General features: G+C 38.2%; 1 protein-coding gene across 1 annotated transcript in view; it reads right to left on the minus strand.

Annotated features, from left to right (window-relative positions):
* The window catches only part of PDE4DIP (phosphodiesterase 4D interacting protein), a 232,836-nt gene extending 214,504 nt beyond the window's left edge, over nt 1-18,332 (minus strand). The window contains exon 1 of the mRNA XM_028488945.2: nt 18,097-18,332. Within this exon, the coding sequence (XP_028344746.1) occupies nt 18,097-18,332 (236 nt within the window). The remainder of the gene's footprint in view (nt 1-18,096) is intronic.
* Between the last annotated feature and the right edge of the window lie 9,046 nt (nt 18,333-27,378).

Raw genomic sequence — 27,378 nt, forward strand, 5'->3', positions numbered from 1 at the left:
TTTATCTACAATGTGAATCTGTTTTTAAAACTTTCCATTTTGAGAAAAATTAAAAAAATTTTAAACATATGGAAGAGTTGCAAAAATAGTACAATGAAGTTCTACAAATCCTTTACTTGATTCACCAATTGTTAACATTTTGCCACATTTGTTTTCTCTCTCTCCCTGATACACAATTACTGATGAACCATATGAAAGATGCAGGCACTTCACCCCTAAATATTTCAGTGTGTATCTCCTAAGAATAACTAAAATTATTAAATTACTGTGATCATGTAAAAGAATATATTAGCTCTCCCAGGTCAGCTTTTGTCACCATTAAACAGAATCTGATTGACATATTTGCATTGTTACTTAATTAATATCAGGAGCTCTCCCTGGTAGCTATTTGGCTTAAATCTGCACAACCAAGAGGGCTCATCAAAATAATCACTCCAAGGACAAAGGCGAAATATACAACAGAGACAAATTCCCTCTTCTACACTTGGCACTACTGGAAGTAAATTTCTTGGCAGTTTAGAACAGCTGTTTGTCCTTTCTTCCAGTTGGCAAGGGTTCAGAAATATTGAGATACAGCCTCAGAAAGACTCACACAATCAAGAAAAAATTTTAATGAGAAAAATCCCTCATTTGTATATGCACTTTTGTTTTCATTTTCATCTTAGCATATAAGAAGCCAAAATACTGAGCTGTGGAGTTCAATATCAAGCATCTGGCAATCCTAGACAAAAACTGAGCATACCCCAACAGTCCTTTATCCTTGCAAAGTTCACGTGAGTAGAGTGGCCATAAGAGTTAATCCCATTCTAGATCATATCAGTTCAGTAAAAGGACAAACACACCCAACTTTAACCACTATGATTCTTTTCAACTAAAATAATCTTTAAATTAGACAAAAAGTATTTCCCATTTTTAGGCTAGGTGATATACCAATAGGTATAGAAATACTAGCTGACTCTAAATCAAAGGTTGTGATATAAAGAAAAGAATTATTGCATCTTCTATTTGTTGGCTTTGGTAAATTCTCAGGAGATAGAGGGAGGGAAAAATCAAGGCCAGAAGTTTCCTGGTACTGATGGGCTGACAACTGGTTCAAGCTTTTGATTCAACTGTGAAGGTGTTCAGGGCTGGACCTAAGGTGAGGGGAGGGAGATAGTCACCTGTGGTGCAAATTTTAAAAGATGTCAGAAGCTCAGTAATCAAGACAAATGCAATATTCAAATGCAATATTTTTAAAAATAAAATTATTGCAAAAAATCCATAATGAACAAAATGTCAAAATCTTAAATAAAGACAGGATCTGCATGTGCATAATCCTGGCAGTGAGCGCCTTCCTTGCTTCACTCTGGTCGGCACCCTGTTGTTCATCCCAGGTGGTGTGACAAGAGCCAAACCAGTACTCTCTAATGCTGTGTTCTGCTGACCTTGTTGGCAACAGCTCTCTGTGTATAATGAACTGCCAGATATCAGGTGGTACCTTTAAGACACACAGGGCAAAAGTGACTATATGAGCCAAGGCCAGGTCTTCCAACCTCCTTCCCGAATAGTTTTAAGGCTCAAGGGAAAGTTTCTGGGTTTTATAGGGCATCAGGGAGATGACAGAATAGATGAGAAGGGGAGATGGTGGAAGAGGGAAAAAAGAACAGTTTACCTCATGAGTTGCTGCTATTATAACTAGAATGGAATTTTCAAGCACCTATCCTTTTTAAGAAAACCCTGAGCCCTTACTCTCAGTTTGAGGTACCTGCTCACTCAACTCAAAAACCAAATCTGCCTCACCTTTAGTCTGTCACATGAACTGCAGTTGGCTTTGGAAATCAAAGTAGCCACGCTACCTCCTCCATAAAGGCTGTAATGAATTCCAGCTGCTTAGGAAACTTCATCAAACTGGAGCCTCTCCTTTGGCAAGAGCTGCTCACCCATGAGTACCAGAGCTGATGGTGTGACAGTGCAAACCACCTACAGGTGCCCCTGCTGGCAGAACCTATCTTATGGACTCAGCCTTACAATGTATCTTGTTTGGCCATTAGCTGGGACATGAAAGGTCCAGGTAATCACAGTCACCAACACTCCCCCTACGTATGATCCTACACCTGACCTGCTTCAACATCTATGTTACCTGCCAGGCCTTCTGTAGGCACCAGGCATTTGCATGTTCCTTCATGCGGCTTGCCTGGCTCCTAGTGGTGAGGCACGGAGGCCTTCCTCTGCCTCTCTACCTACATCGGCCTCACAAGGACAGCCTGTCTTGCTAGTCTTGGGTCCCTTGTACAAATTTTTTTTTTTAAAAACCTACTCTTTGGGCAGGATGTTAGAGTCATAGCTCTGAACATTAGCCTGGAGAGCTGAACGATTTGCCAGGTTCTTGACAGCTCCTTCACTGAGGGCCAGACTCTGCTTCCAGTTTTCTTTTATGGAAGGCAGGGCCTGACTTTTTAGCTCAGTTTCCAATAGCTTTATTTTTAGGGATTGGGCCTTGCTTCTGGTGCTCCTTGACATCCACAGAGCGAGTAGGGAACTGTCCTGAGAGGATGGGGTAAAGGGAAGGGAAGTCTTGAGGGGCAGCTGAAAAGGAGGGAGGTGAAAGTCTTTTAAGGTTTCACTGAAGCCAGGAAAAGAGAAAACAGCTGCAGCCACTGCAGAGCTGAAGTTGAAGGCTGAGAAAAACTAGCCCCTGTGTCAAACTAGAAGAGTAAAAAGAGGGTATGAAATTTAGAGATGTATCAAAATTTGGCATTGCCACTGAGCCAAAATCTGCTATTTGGCTTTGGCTTTGGCAAACCCAACAACTGAATGCTAACTTCATATTGTTTCTTACATTTCTGAACTTGTGCTCATGTGGCTTCCCATAATAGCTAATCAGCATAAAATGCCAGTAGTACAAATAAAGTATGCCATCTAGATTTTTGTTAATATCTGAACAATCACTCTCAGATACAAGTAAGTATTCAAGATATTATTTGGAGTGAAAGTCTCCTTATATGATTTACATTTTGAAATTCTGGTAATCCTTCAAATATAAAATTTTAGTTATTACTTCAAGAGTGAAATGATGCAAAAATGAAAAATGATTGTGAAAGTTAATAATTTAAAAATCAATAGTTATTACTCTTATTAATAACATTAATATCACTATTAATAGTTATTTAAACTGAATATATTCTCCTAGTTTCTGACTCTCCCAAGCCCTGACCAGTCTGAAAGTAGCTTTGCTAATTTATATTAGAAACTAAACTACATGTACAGCGTGGTCTCCCAATAAGTTATCTAAGGCAGAGATCCCCAACCAGTCCCCCTCTTTTGCTGCAAACAGGTTACACTGTCTACTCAGAAATCCATTCCCTCAACCCTAAGGCATCCAAGAAGACAGCCAGAGCTGGTCACTGCCAACAATACCTTCCAGGGATGCTTGGAGAGCTGACTGAGCTAGCAGGGTCTGAGGTTTTTATTGTTCTGAAGATACGGTCAAAAATCTTTAACAGGACATTCATAGCTTGGCATAGTCTTTAGCCTCAGCTCTGGTTATACTCCTCCTTGATTTTTGTGCTTGATTTGTAATAGTCTCATTCTAGAAGGAAGGAAGGGAAGGAATAAATACTGTTGTTCCTCTAATTTCCAGGAGTTCAGGTAACGGATGCAGACTGTGGTAGCCAGTCTCTAAGAGGGCCCCCAATAATCCTTGGTAATCACACTCTTGGTATTGGAAAGAGATTTATTTATAATCACTTTATTATAAGTGATTAACTCATGTTATTATGGAGGTTAAGAAATCCTATGATCTGCTTTTGGAAGCTGGAAACCCAGGAAATTCATTGGTGTTGTTCTAAGATCTAGAGGGTCCACTGTATAAGTCCCAGTCCGAGGTCAAAAGACTAATATCCCAGCTCAGTAGTTAGGCAGAGAGAGAGAGAGAGAACAAATTCTCCCTTCCTCCATCTTTTTGTTCTATTTAGGTCCTCAGTGGATTGGATGGTGCCTACCCACATTGGGGAGGGCAATCTGCTTTACTCAGTCTACTAATTTCAAATGCTAATTACATCTGGAAACACCCTCACAGATTCACTTAGAAATAATGTTTAGCCAGACATCTGGGCACCTTGTGATCCAGTCAAGTTGACACATAAAATTAACCATCACAGTCCCGAAGTTTTGGGGTAATTTTCTATGCAGCAATAGATAACTGATACACAGATTCCTGAACCTTCCCTCAATCCAAGGTCATGCTGTAGAGTTAGAGATCCAGCCCTCCCACTCACAAAGAAGCTATTCTCTTTACAGTAAAGAAGTACAAGGAATTCAGAGCATTTATTTAAGGCTGCACAACTGGAACGTAGATTTATGGTGAAAATGAAGGGTATGATAAGTAGTACTTTTGTAGGACCATTCTGTAGAATATACTGCCTAAGCATTCTCTTTCCAGATGTGCTTTTAATTACTACCAAGAACATTTTTTTTCTTTTAGAAGATATGTGAAATCCATGAAATGTCTTCTTATTGAAACAATAAAGCTGTACATTTTAGTTTCAATATTTAGTTGGAGATTCCAAAGTCAAGATTTATATAGCAATGAGGCAAAAAGATGTTATAGATTGGAATATTATGGAGATTAAAAGGATGCCAAAATATGGTATTGTTTTTGTTTGTATACTAAGATCACTTGTTCATGTTGACAATTCTATTATTGGTTCCATTTTCTCTGGGTGAGTGTTGTATGGTTATATGTGGGTGTGCATGAGCACACACACAGTGGAGAAAAGCCCCCCACATGTGCCCACTGTTCTGGGCAGTGAGCCCAGTTTGCTTTAAGTCTTTGTTATTTGCACAGTGTCCCAGATTCTCTTTTGAAATGTGCAATTCACCCAATTTTATTAACCTGAATATGGAGCTATCTGATGCTTTTTTGATAGACTCTCACTCATGTCTAGGTACACTTCCTTTTGTTTTAAACAGGTCATTCATTTCTCTGTGTTGACCTTCAGCATTCTGCCATATGAATTGAAAGCAAATCCTCACAAGGTCAGATTTTAGTAATGCAGTTTATTATTTTAAAACAGATGACATTTCATGCTTGTTATGCTAATTTGGAGACCAAACCATTTTTCGTCTAAGTTCTATCAAAGGCTTTTTGTTGCTTTTGTTTGTTTTGACTTGTTTTTTACGGAAAGGCAGATCTAGGGCCAGTAATAGGAAAAAGAATTTAAAGCATACAAGATGAAGAAAAATAATGACTCTAATGCACATGAAACAAACATTTAGCACCTGCCAATTGAGTACCACCTCTACCACTTCATAACTGTGTGATCTTGTCAAATCATTTAAGTTTTCTAAAAAAGCAGGGATAATAATAGCATCTTTCTCACAGAATTGTAGTGAGGATTAAATGAGCTTATGCTTATACATTGCTTAAGATATGTATAATGCTGGCATGTAGCCAGTACTCAATAAATATTATTAATAATGTAAATTATACATGTAATAATAATAACAATGATAATGTTGCTGCCATGGATGTCAGTGACCAAAAATCTAAATCATGAACTCTGTTTGGAACTCCTGTGAGATCTAGTACAAATCCCCTATACTTATGAGTATGTTCTGGCAAACAAGACTGAGAGAACAAGTAACTTGCAGAAGAGGTTGCAGTGTCCTGAGGCAAACATCTCCCTGCCTGTTACACCTTCCCACCATAAACACTACCACCATCTGGTTAACATACACAACCCTCTGTGAAGGTATTTTTTACATTATCCAGGGTCTTCTCTATGGGCGTGACTGTCATCCTTTTGTCCCTTCACCTAAACACCACCACTCCCATACTGAGTGGGGATAAAACTTCAACTAAGGTTAAGCAAAAACCTCAACCAGAGGTTTCAAATACGGCTTAATACAGAGACTCCAAAAATGGAGTTTTGTCTCTCCTTCTGTCAATTATTTCCTGGGCTGGTTTTATTTTCAGTGTCTGCAAGGTAGCCAGTTATCTGCCAGCAGGCCCAGGCTTACATTCTCCTTCAGGTTCACATCCATTAGAAGAAAGGTTGCCACTTTCAGAAGGTTCCTGAAGAATCCTGTCTGGACTAACTTGAGTCAGTGCCCATCCCTGAACTAATTCCTGAGACTGTGAGGAAAAATTACTCTCTTTCTTTTTAAACTGACATTCTAATTATTTTCTGTTTAAACTGACATTAAAATTATTTTCTGTTTATAGACTTAATTTTTAGAGCAATTTTAGAGTTAATTTACTCTCTTTTAAAAGGCCTGTGATACCTCCTTTTTCAACTTCATTCCCCTCATCCAATACACCAATGAATCCTGTTGGCTCTACCTCCAACTCATTCTGAATCTGTTCACTTCTCACCAGCCCCACTGCTGGCACCAAGATTTAAATCACCATTTTCTTATATCTGTACTACTTACTGGAATAGTCTTCAAAGCAGCCTCCCTGCTTCCGCTGTTAGAAGCACTCTTTCACTCCTAAAGTCTGTTTTACAATAGCAGGGTGATATTTTAAAACATTTTCACATCATGAAAATCATATCATGCTCCTGCTTCAAACCCTTCCTTGGTTTCCCAATGTCCTTAGAATAAAATCAACTTTTTACTATGGCCTGCAAGGTCTCAGGTGACCTAGCCCAGCTCACCTCATCCCCCTTATCTCTTGCCATTCTCCTTTTGTTTAGCATGTTCCAGCTGCCTTGGTCTTCTTTGTGTGGCTCAAACATCCCAAGCTTATTCCTACCTTAAGGGTTTTACAATTGAGGCTCTCCCATCATCTGCCTCCGTTCCTTTCTAACCAATGACTCTATTTTATTTTCCTTGTAAGCCTTATTACTATTAGAAATCATTTTATTTGTATATTTATTTACTTGTTTACTGTCTGTCTCCTCACCAGAACTAAATTTGGCTAAATTTAGTTTCTAAAAAGAGGATACCGGAAGGGGAGACCCACAGAATCAACAGAACAGTTGAAAACTAAAAAAAAAGGGTTCAGAAGGGACAGAAGCAGGGGAAGCAATAAGAACCCAGGTAGCAAGAAGAAACCAATTGGTCCCAACCATTTTCTCTACTCTTGTGTTGCTGCATGAAGATGCGATGTTCATGCAGAGAGTCAGGTTATACTAGTGTGGGTCTCATTACCCTCATCTATCTAGAAGAGGGCAGGGTACCTTAATAGACCATCGCATAAGACTTTAATAAAGCAATGGCAAAAGAAAGGGTAATTCTCCAAAGGAGATGTAGAGTTATTGTCCAGAGAAAGGAGGAATGAGTAAATGCTCCCCCCTCCAAAAAAAAAAGCCAAAAAAAAGAAAGAGAAAGAGAAAGAAATGTCTGCACTAATCCCTGACGTGATATCTTGTCTTCTAGAAGACATCTACTTTACTTTAATGTAAACTGATGTATGCCTAAGAAATGCAGACAGATTTTAATATTAACCTAAATCAAATAAAAGCAGAATGATACATCTTTTGAACATCTTTCAAAACCATACAACACACTCAAAAGATATGCACTTAAATGTTTTCTCTCTTTTATGCCCCAGAAAGATTTAGCGGTCAGGATACAGTTCTGCAAGACACCTCCATTTGGATGTCCCACATGAAAATAATTCTTTTCCCTGATATCTACTTCTCCTACCATATTATCTCTCAGTAGATGATATTAGTAATCATTCTATAGTTGACCTAGAAATTTAAGAGTAATTCTTGTTTCCTCCCTCTTCTTCATTTCCCATACTTCATTGATCAACAAGTGCCATCAATTCTACCTCAGAAATTCTCAAATCTAGGGGCTTCCTGGTGACGCAGTAGTTAAGAATCTGCCTGCCAATGCAGGGGACATGGGTTCGAGCCCTGGTCCGGGAAGATCCCACATGCCATGGAGCAACTAAGCCCGTGCGCCACAACTACTGAGTCTGCGTTCTAGAGCCCGTGGGCCACAACTACTGAGCCTCCACTCTAGAGCCCGTAAGCCACAACTACTGAAGCCCGCATGCCCTAGAGCCTGCATACTGCAATTACTGATTGTGCCGCAACTACTGAGCCCACATGCCACAACTACTGAAGCCCATGTCTTAGAGCCTGTGCTCTGCAACAATAGAAGCCCGAGCACCACAATGAAGACTAGCCCCCACTCACTGCAACTAGAGAAAGGCCGTGCGCAGCAACGAAGACCCAATGCAGCCAAAAATGAAAAATTAATTAATTAATTAATTAAAATTTTTTTAAAAAGAAATTCTCAAATCTATCCCTTCTTCACCATTCCTACTACCACTGTCTAAGTTCAGGCTCTTGTAACCTCAGACCCCAAACCACTTGTAACAGCTTCTTAGTTATCCCTTCTTTTCACTCAACCCACTTCACTCCATCTCCCACACAGTTGTCACCCTTATGGTTCTAAAACAAAGATCTAAGTACATCACTACCCTGCTTTAAAACCTTCTAGCTCCACACTGCTTATCAAAAACAAAATCCTAACCACCTTTGTGTCTTAGTTGGAGTGACAGAACACAAAAGTCTCTCAGAACTGTTTATGAATGCAACAGTTCTTTAATTCTGTGGTTCTCTAAACTTGCTGTACATGAGTGCTTTTGTACATGAGGCTAGGGCCTCAATCCGAAAGAGTATGATTTAATTGGTCTGGAGTGGAGCCTGTACATAAGTTTTTAAAAATCTCCCTAGGTAATTCAAATGTATAGCCAGGGTTTAAAAATGCAATTTAAAAGATAACTAGAAAGCCACATTTACTTCCAAACAGCATGAAGTAACAGGGTCCATATTTATTACCACTCACTGCTGATAGGAATAACTAAAAACCTGGACAAAATATATGAAAGAAAGATTTTCAGACACTGGATATTAGGCAACACAGATAGTGATCCCAGAGAAAAGAGAAACAAAGTGAGGCACACAATTGCCCTAGTTTACTTCTTGGAGAGAATTTATAGTTGGTAGTGGTAAGAGAGGGAGCCAAGGCAGAGCCTAGTTATCTCCCTAGGTTGAGATAAAGCTAGGAACTTGGGAAGGCCAAGGTAGCAAGAGTTCATAGAGCAGAGTACCAAAAAAAGAGAAAATTCCAGAGATCTGCAAAGCAATCCCCTTGAGTATTCAGCTGTGTACTGATCAGCATGTTTGTATGAGGAAACTAAGGCTGGGGTAAGAACCACATAAGAGAATCAGAGGGACAATCTTCTTGGCTCATACAGGATGAGAAGAGTTTGTTTTTCCAGCAACAGAAGTAGAAAAAATTTTCATAATTCATGGGATATTGGGTAGAGTACTCAAAGCAGTATCAGCCCAGTAAAGGGGAAAGTTATGAAATGTTTCTTTGGTTCCACCTAACAAACCTTAAAAACAAGACTCAAAAGGGTCAAACTATTTCGAAGCAACTTAACTATGTCCCAGAATAAAGTTCAAGAATAATTACAGAAATAAAAAATTATCTAGAATCCAACAATAAAATGCTCAATATGTGGCATCTGATAAAATATTACCAGGTATACAAAGAAGCAGGAAAACACTACTCAAAATGAAGAGAAAAATCAATCACATCAATCACTAGAAACATACTAGGAACTGACATGGATGTTAGAATTAAAACCATTTTTATAACATTCCATATATTCAAGAAGGTAGAATAAAGATTGACCAAGTTAAGTAAAATACATGGAAGTTATTTTTTTAAAAGACACAAATCAAACTTCTAGAGATGAAAAAGATAGTATCTGAGATGAAAAATACACTGCATGGGATTAAGAGCAATTTAGACACTGCAGAAGAAAAGATTAGTGACTTGAAGACATACGAATAAAAATAATCCAAAATAAAACAAAGAGAAAAAAGACTTAAAAAAAAGAACAAAGCATCAGTGATCTGTGGGAAAAATTCAAGTAGTCTAATACATGTGTAACTAGAGTTTCCAAAGGAAAAAATTTAGAAGGAGTGACAAAAATTTTTCAAAGAAATAATGGCTGAAAATTGTCCAGTTTTAATGAAAACTATAAGCTCCATAAAGCCAAAGCACAGAAACATGAAAATAACTACACCAAGGTACATTGTAATCAAATTGCTTAAGATCAGTGATAAAGGAGAAAAAATTTAAAACATTCAGGAGGAAAAAACCTCCATTATGTACAGAGGAAAAAAAGATAAGAAGAGCAGAATTCTCATCAGAAAAATTGCAAGTTAAAAGATAGCATAACAACATCCTTAAAGGACTGAAAAAAAATGTTACCTAGAATTCTATAACTAGCAGAGTAGACTTCTTGCGTGTGCAACTTGTACAGTCACACAGTACTACACTCAAAAAGACTGTGTTTGGTTTAATATTCTGTTTTTTGTTTTTTGGTTTTTTTCTGGATCTTAGCTCTCCAACCAGGGATTGAACGCAGGCCCTGGCAGTAAAAGCGCTGAGTCCTAACCACTGGACCACCCGGGAATTCCCCTAATATTCTGCTGTTGATGGCTTGAAATTCTTAATAATTCTGAACAGAGGGCTCTACATTTTCATTTTGCTTTGGGCCCCACAAATTATGTAGTCAGTCCTGATAACTAGCAAAAATATCTTTTAAACATGAAGGTGGAAAAAACACTTTGTCAGACACACAAAATCTGAAAGGATTCCCCAACAGTTTATCTGCACAATAAGAATAAGAAATGTTAAAGAAATTCTTTCAAGCAGAAGGGGAATGATACAAGATTGAAATCTAGATCTAAGCAAACTAATAAAGAAAACTGGAAATGGGAAATATGTGAGTAAATGTGAGACGTTAGAAAATATTATTCGGAAAATGAAAATCAAAACCACCATGAGATTCCACTTCACACTCATGAAGATGGCTATTACTGAAACAAAAAAGCCCCCCAAAACAGAAAATAACAAGCGTTGGTGAGGATGTGAAGAAATCAGAACCTTTGTGCACTATTGGTAATGTAAAATGGTGCAGTCACTGTAGGAAATAGTATGGGAGTTCCACATAGAATTGCCACATAATTCAGCAATTCCACTTCTGGGTAAATACTCAAAAGAATTGAAAGCAGGTATTTGTACACCAGTGTTCATAGAAGATTCACAATAGCCAAAAGGCAGCAACAACCCAAACGTCCATCAGTGAATTAATGGATAAATAGAATGTGATATATACATATAATGGTATATTATTCAGCCTTTAAAAAAGAACAGAATGCTGACACATGCTACAACATGGATGAACCTTGATGACAAACATTTAAGGAAGAAATAGTGCCAATTCTACACAAACTCTCCCCCAAAAATTGAAGAAGAGGGAATATTTCCCAACTCATTTTATGAGGAAAACATTACCCTTATACCAAATACAGACAAAGACATTACAAGTGAAGAATGAAAACCAATATCCCTCCTGAACATAGATGCAAAAATTCTTAACAAAATTTCAGCAGCTCTAATCCAACAGTATAGAAAGGACAGTATATCATGACTAAGTGGGATTTACTCCAGGAACTCAATGTTGATTTTAATATTCTTAAGTCAATCAATGTAATTTACCATATTAATAGAATAAAAAAGAAAAATGATATAGGCATCTCATCAGAGGTAAAATCAAACATCCATTACTAACGAAAACTCACAGAAAATTATGAACGGAAGAGAACTTCCTCAATCTGATGAAAAGTACCTATGAAAAACCTACAGGTATAAACTTAATGGTAAAAGAATGAATGCCTTCCTCTTAAGATCAGTAACAAGGCAAAGTATGTTTGCTTTTACTATTTCAATTCAACTTTGTACTAGAGGTGCTAACTAGTGCAATAAGGCAAAATAAATAAATAAAGACATAGAGATTGGAAAGAAAGAAGTAAAACTGTCTCTCTGTCTCTCTCTGTCTCTTCCTCCTTCCCTCCATCTTCCTCTCTTTGTGTGGATGACATAATTATTATGTAGAAAATTCTATGGAATCTACAAAAATCTACTAGAACCAAATAGTGAATTTAGCAAAGCTACAGGATATGAGTATACAAAAAACAGTAAAAACTAGCAATGAACAATCAGAAATTGAAATTTTAAAGACGTTATCATTTATAATAGAATTAAAGATATTAAGAATTTAAGCATGTGTCTCGTAAGATATGTAAGTTCTATATGCTAAAAACCATAAAACAGTGTTGAGAAAAAGTAAAGGAGAACTAAATGAGGGTTTCTCAACCTCACTCACTATTGATGTTTTGGGCTGGATGGTTCTTCATTGTTAGAACTGTTCTATGTATTGTAGATTATTAAACAGTATTCCTGACTTCTATTTACTAAATGCCAGTATCACCCTTGCTGTGAGTTAGGATAATCAAAAATGTGTCCAGATACTGTCAAATGTCCTTTGTGAGGCATAATTGTCCCCAGTTGAGAACCACTGACCTAAATAAATGAAGAGATATACCATGTTTATGGATCAGAAGACTCAATATTGTTAAAATATCAATTCTCTCCAAATTAATATATAGACTTCAATACAATCCCATTCAAATTCCCAGCAGGCCTTTTGTCTGTGTTGACCAGTGGATTCTAAAATGTATATGGAAATGCAAAGAACCTAGTATAGTCCAAACAATTTTGAATAAGAGGAATGAAATTGGAGGATTTGCACTACATTATTTCAAGATTTACAACGCTATAGTAATCAAGATAGTATGATATTGGTCTAAAGATAGACAAATAGATCAATGGAACAGAATAGAAAATTCAGACATAGACTCACATATATATGGTCAATTGATTTCAATAAAAGTGCTAAGGCAATTAAATGGAGAAAGGAAAGATTTCTCAACAAACAGTGTTGGAACAACACTACATGCAAAAAAAAGAGCCTTGATCAATACCTTGTACTAGATACAAAAGTTAACTCAAAATGGATCATAGACCTAAATGTAAAACATGAAACTATAAAACTTCTAGAAGAAAACATAGGAAAATATTTTTGTGACCTTGGGTTAAGTAATGGTGTCTTAAATGTAACATTAAAAGCAAAATCCTTTAAAAAAAATTTGATAGTTTGGACTTACTTTAGCAAAATTTTAAAAACTTCTGGCCTTCAAAAGATACTGTTACTAAAATAAAAAGACAAACTATAGATAGGGAGAAAAGAGTTACAAAGTACATATATAATAAAAACTTGTATTTAGAATAAAGAACTCTCAGATTTAACAATAAAAAAGCAAAAAACTCCACAAAAAATGGGCAAAAAATTTCAACAAACACTTCACCAAAAATATACAGATGGTAATAAAGCACATGAAAAGATGTTCAATATCAGTAGTCAATGGGAATTGCAAATCAAAATCATAATAAGTGGGCTTCCCTGGTGGCGCAGTGGTTGAGAGTTCATCTGCCGATGCAGGGGACACGGGTTCGTGCCCCGGTCCGGGAAGATCCCACAGGCTGCGGAGTGGCTACGCCCGTGAGCCATGGCCGCTGAGCCTGTGCGTCCGGAGCCTGTGCTCCGCAACCGGATAGGCCACAACATGAGCCATGGCCGCTGAGCCTGAGTGTCCGGAGCCTGTGCTCTGCAATGGGAGAGGCCACAACAGTGAGAGGCCCGTGTACCGCAAAAAAAAAAAAAAAAAAATCATAATAAGATACCATTTCACACTCACTAGAATGGCTATCATAATAAAAGACAGTAACAAATGTCAGCAAGGATGTGGAGAAATAGGGACCTTCATACATCTCTGCTGGGAATGTAAAAGGTAAAATCCCTTTGACAAAGATTTTGGCAATTTTCTAAGAAGTTAAACATATGCCTACTGTTCTGCTCCTAGAAATTCACCCAAGAGAAATGAAAGCATATGTACACACAAAGACTTGTACATGAATATTCACAGCAGCTTTATCTGTAATAGCCATAAAACTGGAAACAACCCAACAGCTGGTGAATGAATAAACTAATTGTGGTATATCCATACAATGGAATACTACTCAGCAATGAAAGAAAATGAACTATTGATACCCACAACAGTATGGATAAATCTTAAAATAACTAAGCTGAGTGAAAGAAGCCAGGCAAAAACAGAGTTCATGCTGTATAATCCCATTTATATAAAATTCTAGAAAAAGCAAACTATCATATAGTGACAAAAGAACCAGTGGTTGCTTGTGTGTTACTGGGGCAAGACGAGACAGAAGGGAGGGACTATAAAAGGGCAGAAGGAAACTTTATAGGATGATGGATATGTGATGATTTCACAGGTATGTATTGATACACATATTGAGACTTTTCAAATTGTACATTTTAAATTTGCCCAGTTTACTGTATGTCAATTACATCTCAATAAAGCAGTAAAAAAAAGAAAATAACAAAAAGAGAGATGGCTAAAGAGACACAATGCTTGAAGTTTGATGTTAGAAGTATACTGATCCTTCTTTGACATGATTTCCCACCACCCCCAACCTCCAATAGTTGCCTGCTGGTTCCAGGCTATCCACCTAGAATGTGCAATCTGCTAGGCTTCACAAGTGCCCATTGAGGCACATTGCCATAATCTGGCAACTCACTTAATTCCTCTTTTTAAATAGTTGTATACTTGAAAGAGGAAAACCTTTGAATTAAATCCTCATAGAAAAGTTCTATCACAGCATGCATCTCACTTCAATAAGGCATTTTCTCAGGGCCATACATTTTGCTTATATCCCTCTGCTAAAATTTACTTCCTGAGAGAGTAGCATGGACATATATACACTACCAAATGTAAAATGGATAGCTAGTGGGAAGCAGCCGCATAGCACAGTGAGATCAGCTCGGTGCTTTGTGACCACCTAGAGGGGTGGGATAGGGAGGGTGGGAGGGAGACACAAGAGGGAGGAGATATAGGGATGTATGTATATGTATAGCTGATTCACTTTGTTATACAGCAGAAGCTAACTCGCCATTGTAAAGCAATTATACTCCAATAAAGATGTTAAAAAATAAAAAGAAAAAGAAAATAAAATTTACTTCCCATCCAACCCTGGCTTCATTATCTTGTTAGGCCAGAAAAAGTTCATCTCCTGTGTTTGTGAAGCCCTCTCTGATCCTCTGCCTCTTAGTGCCATAACCAGTTACCAATAACCACGTGGTTCATATTACCAGCATGAAGGGGCTATAACAAGGTCCCCCAGCCCCACTTCCCTATACCCCCATCATGAATTTTGCCTAAGGAAAGTAAGCTTGCCATTTGGAATTTAAACTTTACAATGAAGACAAACTGGTTCAGAGAAGAAATATGCAGACACTTGAAACAGACATAAAGATTCCCAAGCCAAACAGACCACTACCTGAAGAAATAACATGTCAGCGAAAAAAAGAAGGTGCGCATGAGAAGAGAGGTTGATCATTAATGCCACTCACCATCCAGGGAAGAAAGAACCCATCTGTATCCTTTGATACTCTGTTTGAAGCTATTACTTTTTTAAAAAAAATTTAGAATTCACTTATTAATTCTCCTTATTCTAAATTCAAGTTTCACAAACAACCTTTTTATTATAATTTGGCTTCCAAATATGGCAAGTATGCCAAGAGACCTCACTTAAATAAAAAAAGAGGGTCTAGTTCCCTAAGATGACTCCTCATTATAAATTAGTAATTTGCCATTCTAGGTTTATATAGTAGTCTTGTATTTACTTATTTTTTATTTCCACAGTCCATTTTACTGTTATAGCCCTTTTTCCATACTGTAGTTAGGTGAGCAGAGTTTAGAACTATAGATTCTCAACTACCTGAGGGTAGTTTTGCATCCAGATTTGTACTGGCCTCCACCATCATTGCTTGATTTAAAAAAAAAAACAAAAAACACTGAATTAAAATGAGCTGCTTACTTCCATTTTTAGTTGATTGGGAGTTAGAAAATTGGATACCAAAGACACTCCTTCCCAAGTGCAAGCCTCTAATACTCATAAACCTCTAGTACTATAGCTAAGACAGGTTTTTTGTTTTTTTTTTAATATGGAGTAGTTTTTTTTTTGTTTGTTTGCTTGGTTTGGGGTTTTTTTTTTTATTTTATTTTTTGGCTGCTTTGGGTCTTCGTTGCTGCGTGTGGGCTTTCTCTAGTTGCGGCTAGTGCAGGCTACTCTGTTGCAGTGCACGGGCTTCTCATTGCGGTGGCTTCTGTTTGTTGCGGAGCACCGGCTCTAGGTGGGTGGGCTTCAGTAGTTGCAGCACGCGGGCCCTAGAGCGCAGGCTCAGTATTTGTGGCACACGGGCTCAGTTGCTCCGCGGCATGTGGGATCTTCCCGGACCAGGGCTTGAACCCAAGTCCCGTGCATTGGCAGGGGGATTCTTAACCACTGCGCCACCAGGGAAGTCCAAGACAGGTATGTTTTTAAAAGTATGTTGCACATTCCTAGAGAACTGATTTTTAAATGAGGGTCAGAGTAGCACCAACCTCAGTGAAGTTTCTGACACTGTTTCATTTGAGTATTCCTGAAATGTTTAAAAGCATTTCAAGCCTCATCACATCAACTAAGGTGAATGTAGAGATATGTCAGATGAATAACTATTAAGGAAATAATGAAAGCATATACCTTCTATTTTAACAATTAAACCACAATTTAGATAACTAATTCTAACACTACAAACTTTTTGTTACCAAAGACAGTAGGAAAAATCACATCTTTAGGATAAGGAGTCATGACACATTTAAAATTTTGCAATGGTAATGCTTCTTTTGATGAAAAGAGTTCACCCCAGTATATATAAAGTAGTTAAGAAACTTTAAATTATAAATATATATTCAGATTAATTTTTTTTGTTTCAGGCTTTAAAAATAATTCCAAAGTAATCTGTGAAAAATATTCAACACACCATAGATACACATGTTTAAAAAAGTACATATGTTTGGGCTAAAATTCCACTTTATAAAAAATCAAATAATGAATACTTCTTGCTTCATTCTTTCTTAAAAGCAATAATTTATCCTGAGTTTCTTAATAGAAATGTGATTCCTTTAAGTACTGTTAACTGAATAGTCTCAGTTTTCTCAAATAAACAGTGGACAGTGTGATGAATAAATACAGTTGTCTGTGAATAAATTAAGTTTCCTCATTCACAAATAAAACATAGTCTTGAACACAAAATACAGATCCCATTAATATTTGGTTCTGTAATTAATACTCAGAAGACACAAATCCTGATTTTATGCATAGGAAAAAATCCTGATTTTATGCATAGGCCTAGAGAAATGAAGGCACTTTTTTCAGATCCCAGTTAGTTAATGGCAGCTTAGATACTGAAACCACTATTGCCTTGTAGTTTGATTTATGAGTGCTAGTTTCGCATAAAAGAATAAGCTAAAGATGCTCTGACAAGGAAATGTTTATTTCAAAAAGCCAGCAGCACAATCTGTCTCTTCACCAAAGAAATAGTATGTATGGCAGACTTTCATCCTGCTGCTGCTACATGAAGAAAATTTGGGCCTAATGTGTCTGGTCTTCCAAGCCAGAGCAGCGGAAGTGACTGGGTTTAGGTGGGGCTCATCCTGCTCGGCGTCATCCAGCCAACAGGCAAGGCTCCAGCTCTGCAGGAGAAGAGAGGTAGCCTAGGAAAGAACCAACCCCCACCCTGCTGTCTGTATCTAAGATTGGGAAGGAAAAAAGGATAAGGCAGTGGGTACTCTTTCAACTGTACACCCACACACATTTCCTGGTCCTTTATCTTTTTTACCATTCTTAGCGCTTCCAACCTGGCATGGCCTTCTGAATCATGTGTTCGTCTCTCCTTTGACTCGACCCAACCGGCATGGCCTTCCATCTCACCTCCACCAACAAAGCCGTTGACTACACGTTAAGCAAAGACGTTGGGGTAGAGACTGGGTTTCCTAAGCTTTAGTCCGGTACAATCCAGCACCACATCTGTATTTCTAGGCAACTCCCTACTGTCTCTCCCCGACCCGTCCCCGCCACCAGCCCCATCACCCCCCTGTTCCCAGCCGTGCCCTCCAACTTGCTCCAAGCTAATGTCACTCTGTGCCAACCCCTCCCAAGCGCTCGGGGCTGCAGCCCGCGGGTCCCAGCCCCGAAAGCAGTTCTCCTAACCAGCGCAAAGGGCGCTGCCACTCCCGGTGCGTTCTGCAGCCTCCGGGGCTCCCGCGTCGCTCTCACCTCATCCAGGGTGCGGCTGCCGCGGCTGCCTCTTCCTCCTCGGCCGCTGCTGCCCAGCTCCCGGACGGCTCGGGATGCCGTCGTTCCCGGCCGGGAGACTGCCGTGAGGACTGTGGGGCTCGCGCCGCGTCCCTGGACCAGTAGGGCGCGTGGCGCGCCCGGCTGGACGCGCGGCAGCACCAGCCGCCGCAGTCGCAGCGGCGGCGGCAGCAGGACCCGCTGTCAGTCCTCTTCATGAATTTCACGGGCCTGGCCAGCCCAATCCTAGTTACCGTCCTTGCTTGGTTTCCCTAAGGTCTTCCCGCACTGCCAGGGCGCATCCTCTGGGCGTGGATGACCATCCACTCCAGTTGCCACTGTCGTGGTTGAGACCTGGAAAGACCAGGCCTCCTCCGCGGCTGCCTCGGCCACCTGCTCCGCCCAGATTGCTTCGGTCCCTCTCGCACAAACGCCCGCCGCTGCCTCTTAACCCTCTGTCATCTCCCCCTTTCCTCTCCACCCACCACCTCAACCTGGAGAGCTTTTCATTCCCAGACCTGCTTTCTTTTTTTCTTCCTGTCTGCTTCATTGTCACCGTCCTCAATTTCCAACCTCAAAAAGTTTCTCCTTTTCTCATTCCCTCTCTCCATATTTTCCTGGTTTTTGTCCTCCACCCTCCAAATCAGTCATCCTCTTATATTTTATATTATTCTCCTCAGAATCGCTACTTCTCCAGGTTGTTGTCTAGCCTCCTTTCCCTCTCTTCCCTTCTTATCCCCTCATTTAAAATCTTTTCCTTTCAATTTTTCCTTTAGTTATTGTAAAAACCTTTCTCCTAAACAACTTCAATTTTCCTTTCTGTTGAGACTTTCTGATTGTCATTTTTCATGAAGAACTCATAGTAAAGTATATATAGCTTGGTATCCACCATCAAGTCAGAGGGAGTTTTCATGGTTAAAAAAAAGTTCATAGGTCAAATAAATCGTCCACTAAATGTTTGTTCTGAAAATCCTTTTCTTATATTCAAGTGTCCTCTAAGAATGGAAGCTGAGTCTCCAGCAAAGCAGGATGCTCTTGCTGCACTATTCTATACAGAAGGCCCCGCTCACTGGTTCCACTTAATTTTTCGACTTTACCATGGTGTGAAAGCGATATGCATTCAGTAGAAACCAGATTTAGAGCTTTGAATTTTGATCTTTTCCTGGGCTAGAGATATGGGGTAATACTCCCTGGTGATGCTGGGCTCCCAGTCAGATACATTAATAACCATTCTGTACCCATACAACCAGTCTGTTTTTCACTTTCTGTATAGTATTCAATAAATTACATGAGATATTCAACACTTTTTTATTATAAAATAGGCTTTGTGTTAGATGATTCTGCCTAACTGTAGGCTAATGTAAGTGTTTTGAGCACATTTAAGGTAGGCTAGGCTAAGCTGTGATGTTTGGTAGGTTAGGTATATAAAATGCATTTTGACATAAGATATTTTCAACTTACAATGGGTTTATAGGGAGGTAACCCCATTGTGACCTGCAAGACCTGCAAGGGAGAAGATTTATCTTTGTAGTGGGTACTGTGGATCCCAAGGTTCATAGGCAATAGTCACTATTATTGATTAACTCAGTGTGAATAAAGCTGAACTCTTCTTAACTCATTTTTTCCTCCCAAATCTGCTCTTCAGTTCTGTTTTATTAACCCCAACAACTACCATCCACTGAGTTGCCTAAGCCTCAAAACTGGGAGTCATCAGAGACGTATCTCACTCGTGAAACTCATCCAGTCTTTCATTCTGCTTCTTTACTATTTCTTTATCTTTAAGTAGTCTCTCCCATCATGATTCCAACTGCTTCCAGAAAATGACACTACCAGGTATCTCATTCTTTCTTTCAAACCTCCTAACTTAATCTATATCTTTACCTCTCTTTTTCCCCCAATCAATCTTACTGAAGCAACTTACTCTATCACTCTCATCTCTACTAGGGAATTCTTAATTATCTTTTGTTTTCTTAATATCTTTGGCCTCCCTTTCTCCATTAGCTCCATGCCCAGGCTATAAACATGCTCAAGTTTCCTCATCCCTAAAACAAAGCCTTCCCCCTCTAACCACCATCATATCTCTCACTTCCCTTCATAACCAGTTTGCTTATATACACTGTATGCATTTGATGCCTATACTTCCTGACTTTACATACATTCTTTGCCATCTAATTCTCTGAAATCAGGCTTCTAATCCTATTAGTTGAAGCTGCTCTCCTAGCAGACTCAGACTTTGGCTTTGCCCATAGTCTAGTGGTAGATTTTATCTAATACACAAATTGAAACAAATGGGGTTCCCAAATTTAAAATGAATATGCCATCTTCATTAGTTGAGGTAGATAAACAGTTCAGTGAAGTTACTGCAAACTCAAAAGCTAAGAAGTGCTGAAACTTCCAGTTCCAGTTAAGATGGAGGAGCATGTATCAGACTGACTCTTCCCCCCCTTGGGTGGGGGGAGTGGGATTGAATAGAATATATAAATATTTATAAATATGTAAGTATTACATATATAAATATAGAAAAATATAAAAACAACTCTTTGAAGGCACTGATGAGTAACCTAAGCAGACAGGACTTGAATCTATGATTCTTGAGAAGAGAAGCACATGAAATGAACTCCATATTCACCCTGGGATTTTTCTCCTGAGGGAATTTTCCAAATCAGGTGCCAGAGAATAAAAGCCAAGTAAAAGATGCAGTATTACTGGGCTGAAGACTCAAATGTCAAAGTTCAGAGCTGCCAAAGTGCCTGAGACTTGAAGGAGGACTCCCAGGGAGGGGAGAATGGCAGAGAAGTAGTAGCTCAATAATCTCAGTACAAATTCCCCTCAAGATAGTGCCCACTTTCTAAACCCAGAATATGCAAAACAAGATGCCAAAAAGCATACCAGGAAACAGCAGTTTGGAGGGTAATGAGCTAAGTAGAGATTTCAGCATCCAACACAATTTGGACTTCAAGCCTCTCCAAGGTAGAAAGACAGCCAGAGCTTTCAGTTGAGACCCCTAAAAAGGCCATACCCTTAGAGTAAGTACAGTAATGAAACAGAATAGATCTAACAAAGCTTAAGACCCAGTCTTTATAGGATCAAAGTGATCCACTAGTATTCCTTCTGCCTACCAGAACAAAACTTAACTCTTCGGAAGTTAGATAACATTATCCAGAGCCTCTACAATTTTTTCATCCACAATGTATAGGATCCAATATAAAATTATAAGGCATGGTAAAAATGAAATTCAAATGACTAAACACTAAAAGTTAACTAACAGGACTTTAAATTAACTGTGACTAGTAGGTTTAAGAAAATAGAGGAAAAGATGGGCAAAGATGAAAAGATGGATAATTTACTTCAATATAGAGTTGGCATCTATAAAAAATCAGATGGACATTCTAAATATGAAAAATACAATAAATGCAAATAAGAACCCATTGGGTGTGTGTAACAGCAGTCTGAATGCAGCAGAAGTCAGAATCAGTGAAGTGGAAGATAGGTCAATAGGTGATTCCAAAATGAGGGACAGAAAAAAAGAGCACAGCATCAAAGACACGTGGAATACAGTAAAAAAGTATAATATATGTGTAATTACAGTCCTTGAAAAAGAAGAGAAAGAGTAAGGGCTAGAAGAAATGTTCCAGTAGAAAAAGACCAAGAATTTTCTAAAACTGGTAGAAGACATTGACTTCTCAGATTCCAGAAGTTCCACAAACCCCACGTAGAATAAATGACCAATATCCCTCAGAATATTAGAAGCAGTTTCTAAAATTCTGAAATTTGCTAAAGAGAATTCTCCAATTAAAACAAAGGGGAAATCTTGACCAAGAGGCAGTTTTCATAGACCTAGTCAATTCCATAGCATTTATACAGTGGCAGGAGTCATTGTGCAAGGGCTGAAAATGAACACGCACAAGAGAGTATAGGAAATTATGTCACTAAACAGAGCCTATATTCAAATAAGCCTTTGGGTGCCACAAGAAAAGGGGGCTCAAAGGGGAAATGAAAATTAATAAATTTTGATTATGCTCATGTAAAATCAAAACCAATAAGCTCATTAGACTGATGAAATAAAATTCATATTTTATGGCAAGACAAGAAAAATTTAAACATAAAATTTTTCTCTGCCCATTTGGGCCTCCACCCTCCCCCTTAGTGTGTGTTGTGCATCTGCATTAACCAGACCTCCTTAGGAAGTTACATTCCTTCTTAAACAATAAAGGGTCACAATTCCTTAGGAGATAACCTTCCTTCTTATTCTTATAAGGAGCTGCGATGACCCATGACCCACAACTCGCTTTGCACCTGTAGATCTGATTGTGTAAACTGTCAGTAATACATCATTTGACGTGTACCCCATTGTCTCAAAAACTTGTGTAACTGTGCTTTGACCTCAGAGCTTTCTGAAAGACTGTCTCCCAGTTTATAATCCTCAGGTTGGCTCAAGTAAAATTCTCCATTTCTTTCTTAGATCGACTGCTGATCAATTTTTTTCGTCAACAATACCATAGTTAGTAACCTGAAAATGAGACTGCCAACCTGTAAATTTCTAAATTTTGTAACAAGGCAGGAAGATCTCAAGTGTCCTTCCCTGAAAGAGGAAACAATTTATGTAGTTGAGTTCCACCTCTACCTGCCACATTTTAAACACAATACCATAATTAACCTCTTCATGGGAAACATTTCTCTCAATGAGACTATGTTTACAAATCATAGATAACTGGCATAAAGCAGATAACTGTCATAAAGCAATTAGTAAGCCAGAGAAGCAAACCCTGTAAAGATTTTCTCTTCTTTCTCTACTCTTGACACTGAGTTTCTGCTATGATGTTTAGAAACAGCTATGTGGTTCTGACATATCTCACCAAGTACTACACTGTGTTCTGATAACACCATTTGTTTGGGTAGCTCTATGGCCTTGGAGTTGATGATTTTATTTTAATGCTTTGGCTTGATTAAATTAATATTAATTTAATATTTTTAATAATTCACTAATTTAGTATTAAGTATCCTATTACATTTTGGATTGTTTGAAAGTAAGAGACATGAGAAATTTTGACTGAATCAATTCAAATTTAGGATACTAAATAAAATTTCCAGTGAAAACAGCTCAAGCTATACCTGATGGAAGAACTCTGATTCTACCCAGGCACCTGTCTAAGAACACTGCTAGCTGAGACTGAGTAGAATAAGTAATTGGAGAACAATGAGTTTTGCATTTTAATTTCTGTGAACTTTAAGTAAAGGAGTCTGGATTTTCTATGGGGTTTAATTTACAAAGGGATGAAGAGTTAATCTGCCAACTTTATTTCTTTCCTGGAAATTTGATAATAAAACAGGTTAATATCCAAATTTGAAGTATCTTCTGATAATGTACAATTTTAGTGTCTTTCTCCTGATATTTTATTTCATTACATAATTTTTAGTGTACTAGATTAGACAACATAACAGGTTAATAGTCTAACCTAGCAAATGAAATAGGAAATAGTAGGGATTATATTTTTTGGCCTTGCTTACAGTAAGGCTTTGGAATTAAGTTAATATGGCCTAGCTTGACCCATTTCAGAGTTTTCTTAGCATAAAATTTAACTATCCTCCTGTGGTTTTCAGAGTGGGGGCCACATGAAGGTGGGGGAGAACTTGTCCTAACAGACTGCTATCTCCTCCCCAAGGAAGAAAGCCAACCTCTGGTTTGGCTTAATGGCAAAGCCCAAACGGTTAAGAGAACAAAAAGCTAGATAATATTAGGAGGAAGTTCTTTTGCCACAGTGCCCATCTTTCCATAATAGAGAAACTTCCATTTAGACTCCTTTTAGGGGAATGCTCCTTATTCTTTCTCATCCCTTTCACTTATCATTCCTCCAGGAAGGAGTGATTTATGTGAATCATGATTTTTTTCTTTAAGTTTTAATAATAATGAACTTGTTTTAATTTTTTGTTTGCTTGCTTTAGTAATAAATTTGTTTTAAAACAAGCAATATTTGATATCAAGTATATTTTTAAAAACCCTAAAATGACAGAGATTTTTTTTTAAAAGCCCATAAAATCACACCCATTAGGATGGCTACTATCAAAAACAACCCAGAAAATAACATGTTGGCAAAGATGCGGAGAAATCAGAACACTTGTGTACTGTTAGTAGGAATGTAAAATGGTGCAGCCATGATGGAAAACAGTAAGCTGGTTCCTCAAAAAATTAAAAATAAAATTACCATATCCAGCAATCCCACCTCTAGGTATATAGTACCCAAAAGAACTGAAAGCAGGATCTCAAAGAGATATTTTGCACCCATGTTCATAGCAGCATTATTCACAATAGGCAAAAAATGGAAGCAACCCGTGTCCATCAATGGATGAATGGATAAACCAAGTGTAGTAAATCAATGTGATGCCCACCCACATTGAGGAGACCAATCTACTTTACTCAGTTTGCCAATTCATATGCTAATCTCTTTCAGAAAGACCCTCACGGACACACCCAGATAAAATGTTTAAACAGATATCTGGGCACCCTGTGGCCTCAATAGAAAGCTTGAATAGAACAAAAAGACAGAAGAAGGCTGAATCCTCTCCCTCTGCCTAACTGCTTGAGCTGAAATATACACCATCAGTACTCCAGTTCTCAGACCTTCAAGACTTGGACTGGACTATACCACTGGCTTTCCTGGATCTCCAGCTTGCAGATGGCCATTTTAGTAGGTGTGTAGTCGTATCTCATTTTTGTTATATTTTGCAATTGCCTAATGACATATGATGTTGAGTATCTTTTTTATATGCTTATTTGCCATCTGTATATCTTCTTTTGTGTCTGGCCAGATCTTCTTCTTATTTTTAATAGTTTTTAAAGATTGTTGAATTCTAAGTGTTCTTTGAATATTGCAGTTCAATCTATCAATTCGTTCTTTCATGGCTCATATCTAGGTGTACCTAAAAAATCATCGCCAAAGCTAAGGTCGTCTAGATTTTCTCTTATGTTATCTTCTAGTTTTATAATTTTGCGTTTGCATTTAGGCCTGTGATCCACTTTGAGTTAATTTTTGTGAAAGGTATAAGGCCTATATCTAGATTATTTTGCATGTGGATGTCCAGTTATTCTAGCACCTTTTGTGGAAAACACTATCCTTCCTCCATGATTTGTCTTTGCTCCTTTGTAAAAAATCAGTTGACTATATTTTGTTGGTCTATTTCTGGGCTCTCTATCCTGTTCCATTGATGTATTCATCTATTCTTTCACCAATGTTACACTGTCTTGATTACTAAGGGAATGTCATCCTGTGACCTTGTTCTTCCCCTTCAATATTGTGTTGGCTATTCTGGGTCTTTTGCCTCTGCATATAAACTTAAGAATCAGTTTGTGGATATCTACAAAATAACTTGCCGATATTTTGACTGGGATTGTATTGAGTTTGTAGATCAAGTTGGGAAGAAATGGCATCTTGACAATATTGAGTCTTCCTATCCATGAACATGAGATATCCCTCCATTTATTTAGTTCTTTTATATTTCACAGGTTTTTTTTTTTTTTGTATATCCCCGGAATTGTGCAACCATCACTGCTATCTAATTTCAGAACATTTTTATCACCCCCCCAAAGAAACTCCATAGCCATTATCACTCACCATTTCCATTCCTATCATCTGCTCTCCCTCCTCCCAGCCCCTGGAAACCACTAATCTACTTTCTGCCTTTATAGATGTGCTTATCCTGGACATTTCATATAAATAGAATCATACAATATATAGTCTTTCATGTCTGGCTTTTTTCACTTGGCATAAAATTTTCAAGGTACCATGTCATAGTATTCCATTCATTTTTATTGCTGAAAATATATCATATTGTATGGAAATGCGACATTTTGTTTATCCAGTTGGTACACTTTCAGATTGTTTGCATTTTTTGACTATTATGAAAAATGCTGCCATGAAGGTTCATGTACACACTTTTTAAAAAATTTATTTATTATTTATTTTTGGCTGTGTTGGGTCTTCATTTCTGTGCAAGGGCTTTCTCTAGTTGCAGCAACAGGGGGCCACTCTTCATTGCGATGCACAGGCCTCTCACTATTGCGGCCTCTCTTGTTGCGGAACACAGGCTCCAGGGACACAGGCTCAGTAGTCGTGGCTCACAGGCCTAGTTGCTCCATGGCATGTGGGATCTTCCCAGACCAGGGCTCGAACCCGTGTCTCCTGCATTGGCAGGCAGATTCTCAACCACTGTGCCAACAGGGAAGCCCCCATGTACATACTTTTGAGTGGACATATGTTTTCAGTTCTTTTTGGTGGATACCTGGGAGTGGAATTGCTGGTCATATGGTAACTCTATGTTTAACTATTTGAGGAACTGCGAAACTGTTTTCAAAAGTGGCTGCATGATTTTACATTACACACACACACACAATTCCCTTACCTGATATATGATTACCAAATATTTTCTCACACGTTGGGGTTTGTCTTTTCAATTTATTGATTATGTCCTTTGAAGCAAAACAGTTTCTACTTTTGATGAAGTCCAATTTATCTTATTGATTTTTTCCCCAGCTGTGCTTTTGAGGTCATATTTAAGAAACTATTGCTAAATCTAAGGTCATAGATTCATTCTTATAATTTATCCAAAGAGATACATATTTTAGGGCATACATTTAGGTTGATGATCAATTTTGAGATTTTTTTTTTGCAGTACACAGGCCTCTCACTGTTGTGGCCTCTCCCATTGCAGAGCACAGGCTCCGGACGCGCAGGCTCAGTGACAGGGGCACGAACCCGTCTCCCCTGCATCGGCAGGTGGACTCTCAACCACTGTGCCACCAGGGAAGCCCTGAGATAATTTTTATATATGGTGTGAGGTAGGTGGTCCATCTTCATTCTTTTACATGTGAATATTCAGTTATATCAACATCATTTGTTGAGGAGATTATTCTTCTCCTCATTGAATTATCTTGGCACCCTTGTTAAAAATCAGTTGATTGCAGATGACATGATACTATACATAGAGAATCCTAAAGATGCTACCATAAAACGACTAGAGCTATTCAATGAATTTGGTAAAGTAGCAGGATACAAAATTAATGCACAGAAATCTCTTGCATTCCTATACACTAATGATGAAAAATCTGAAAGAGAAATTAAGGAAACACTCCCATTTACCAATGCAACAAAAAGAATAAAATACATAGGAATAAACCTACCTAAGGAGACAAAAGACCTGTATGCAGAAAACGATAAGACACTGATGAAAGAAATTAAAGATGATACAAACAGACGGAGAGATATACCA

The sequence above is a fragment of the Physeter macrocephalus genome, chromosome 4 (genome assembly GCF_002837175.3).
Source record: "Physeter macrocephalus isolate SW-GA chromosome 4, ASM283717v5, whole genome shotgun sequence".
NCBI lineage: Eukaryota > Metazoa > Chordata > Mammalia > Artiodactyla > Physeteridae > Physeter > Physeter macrocephalus.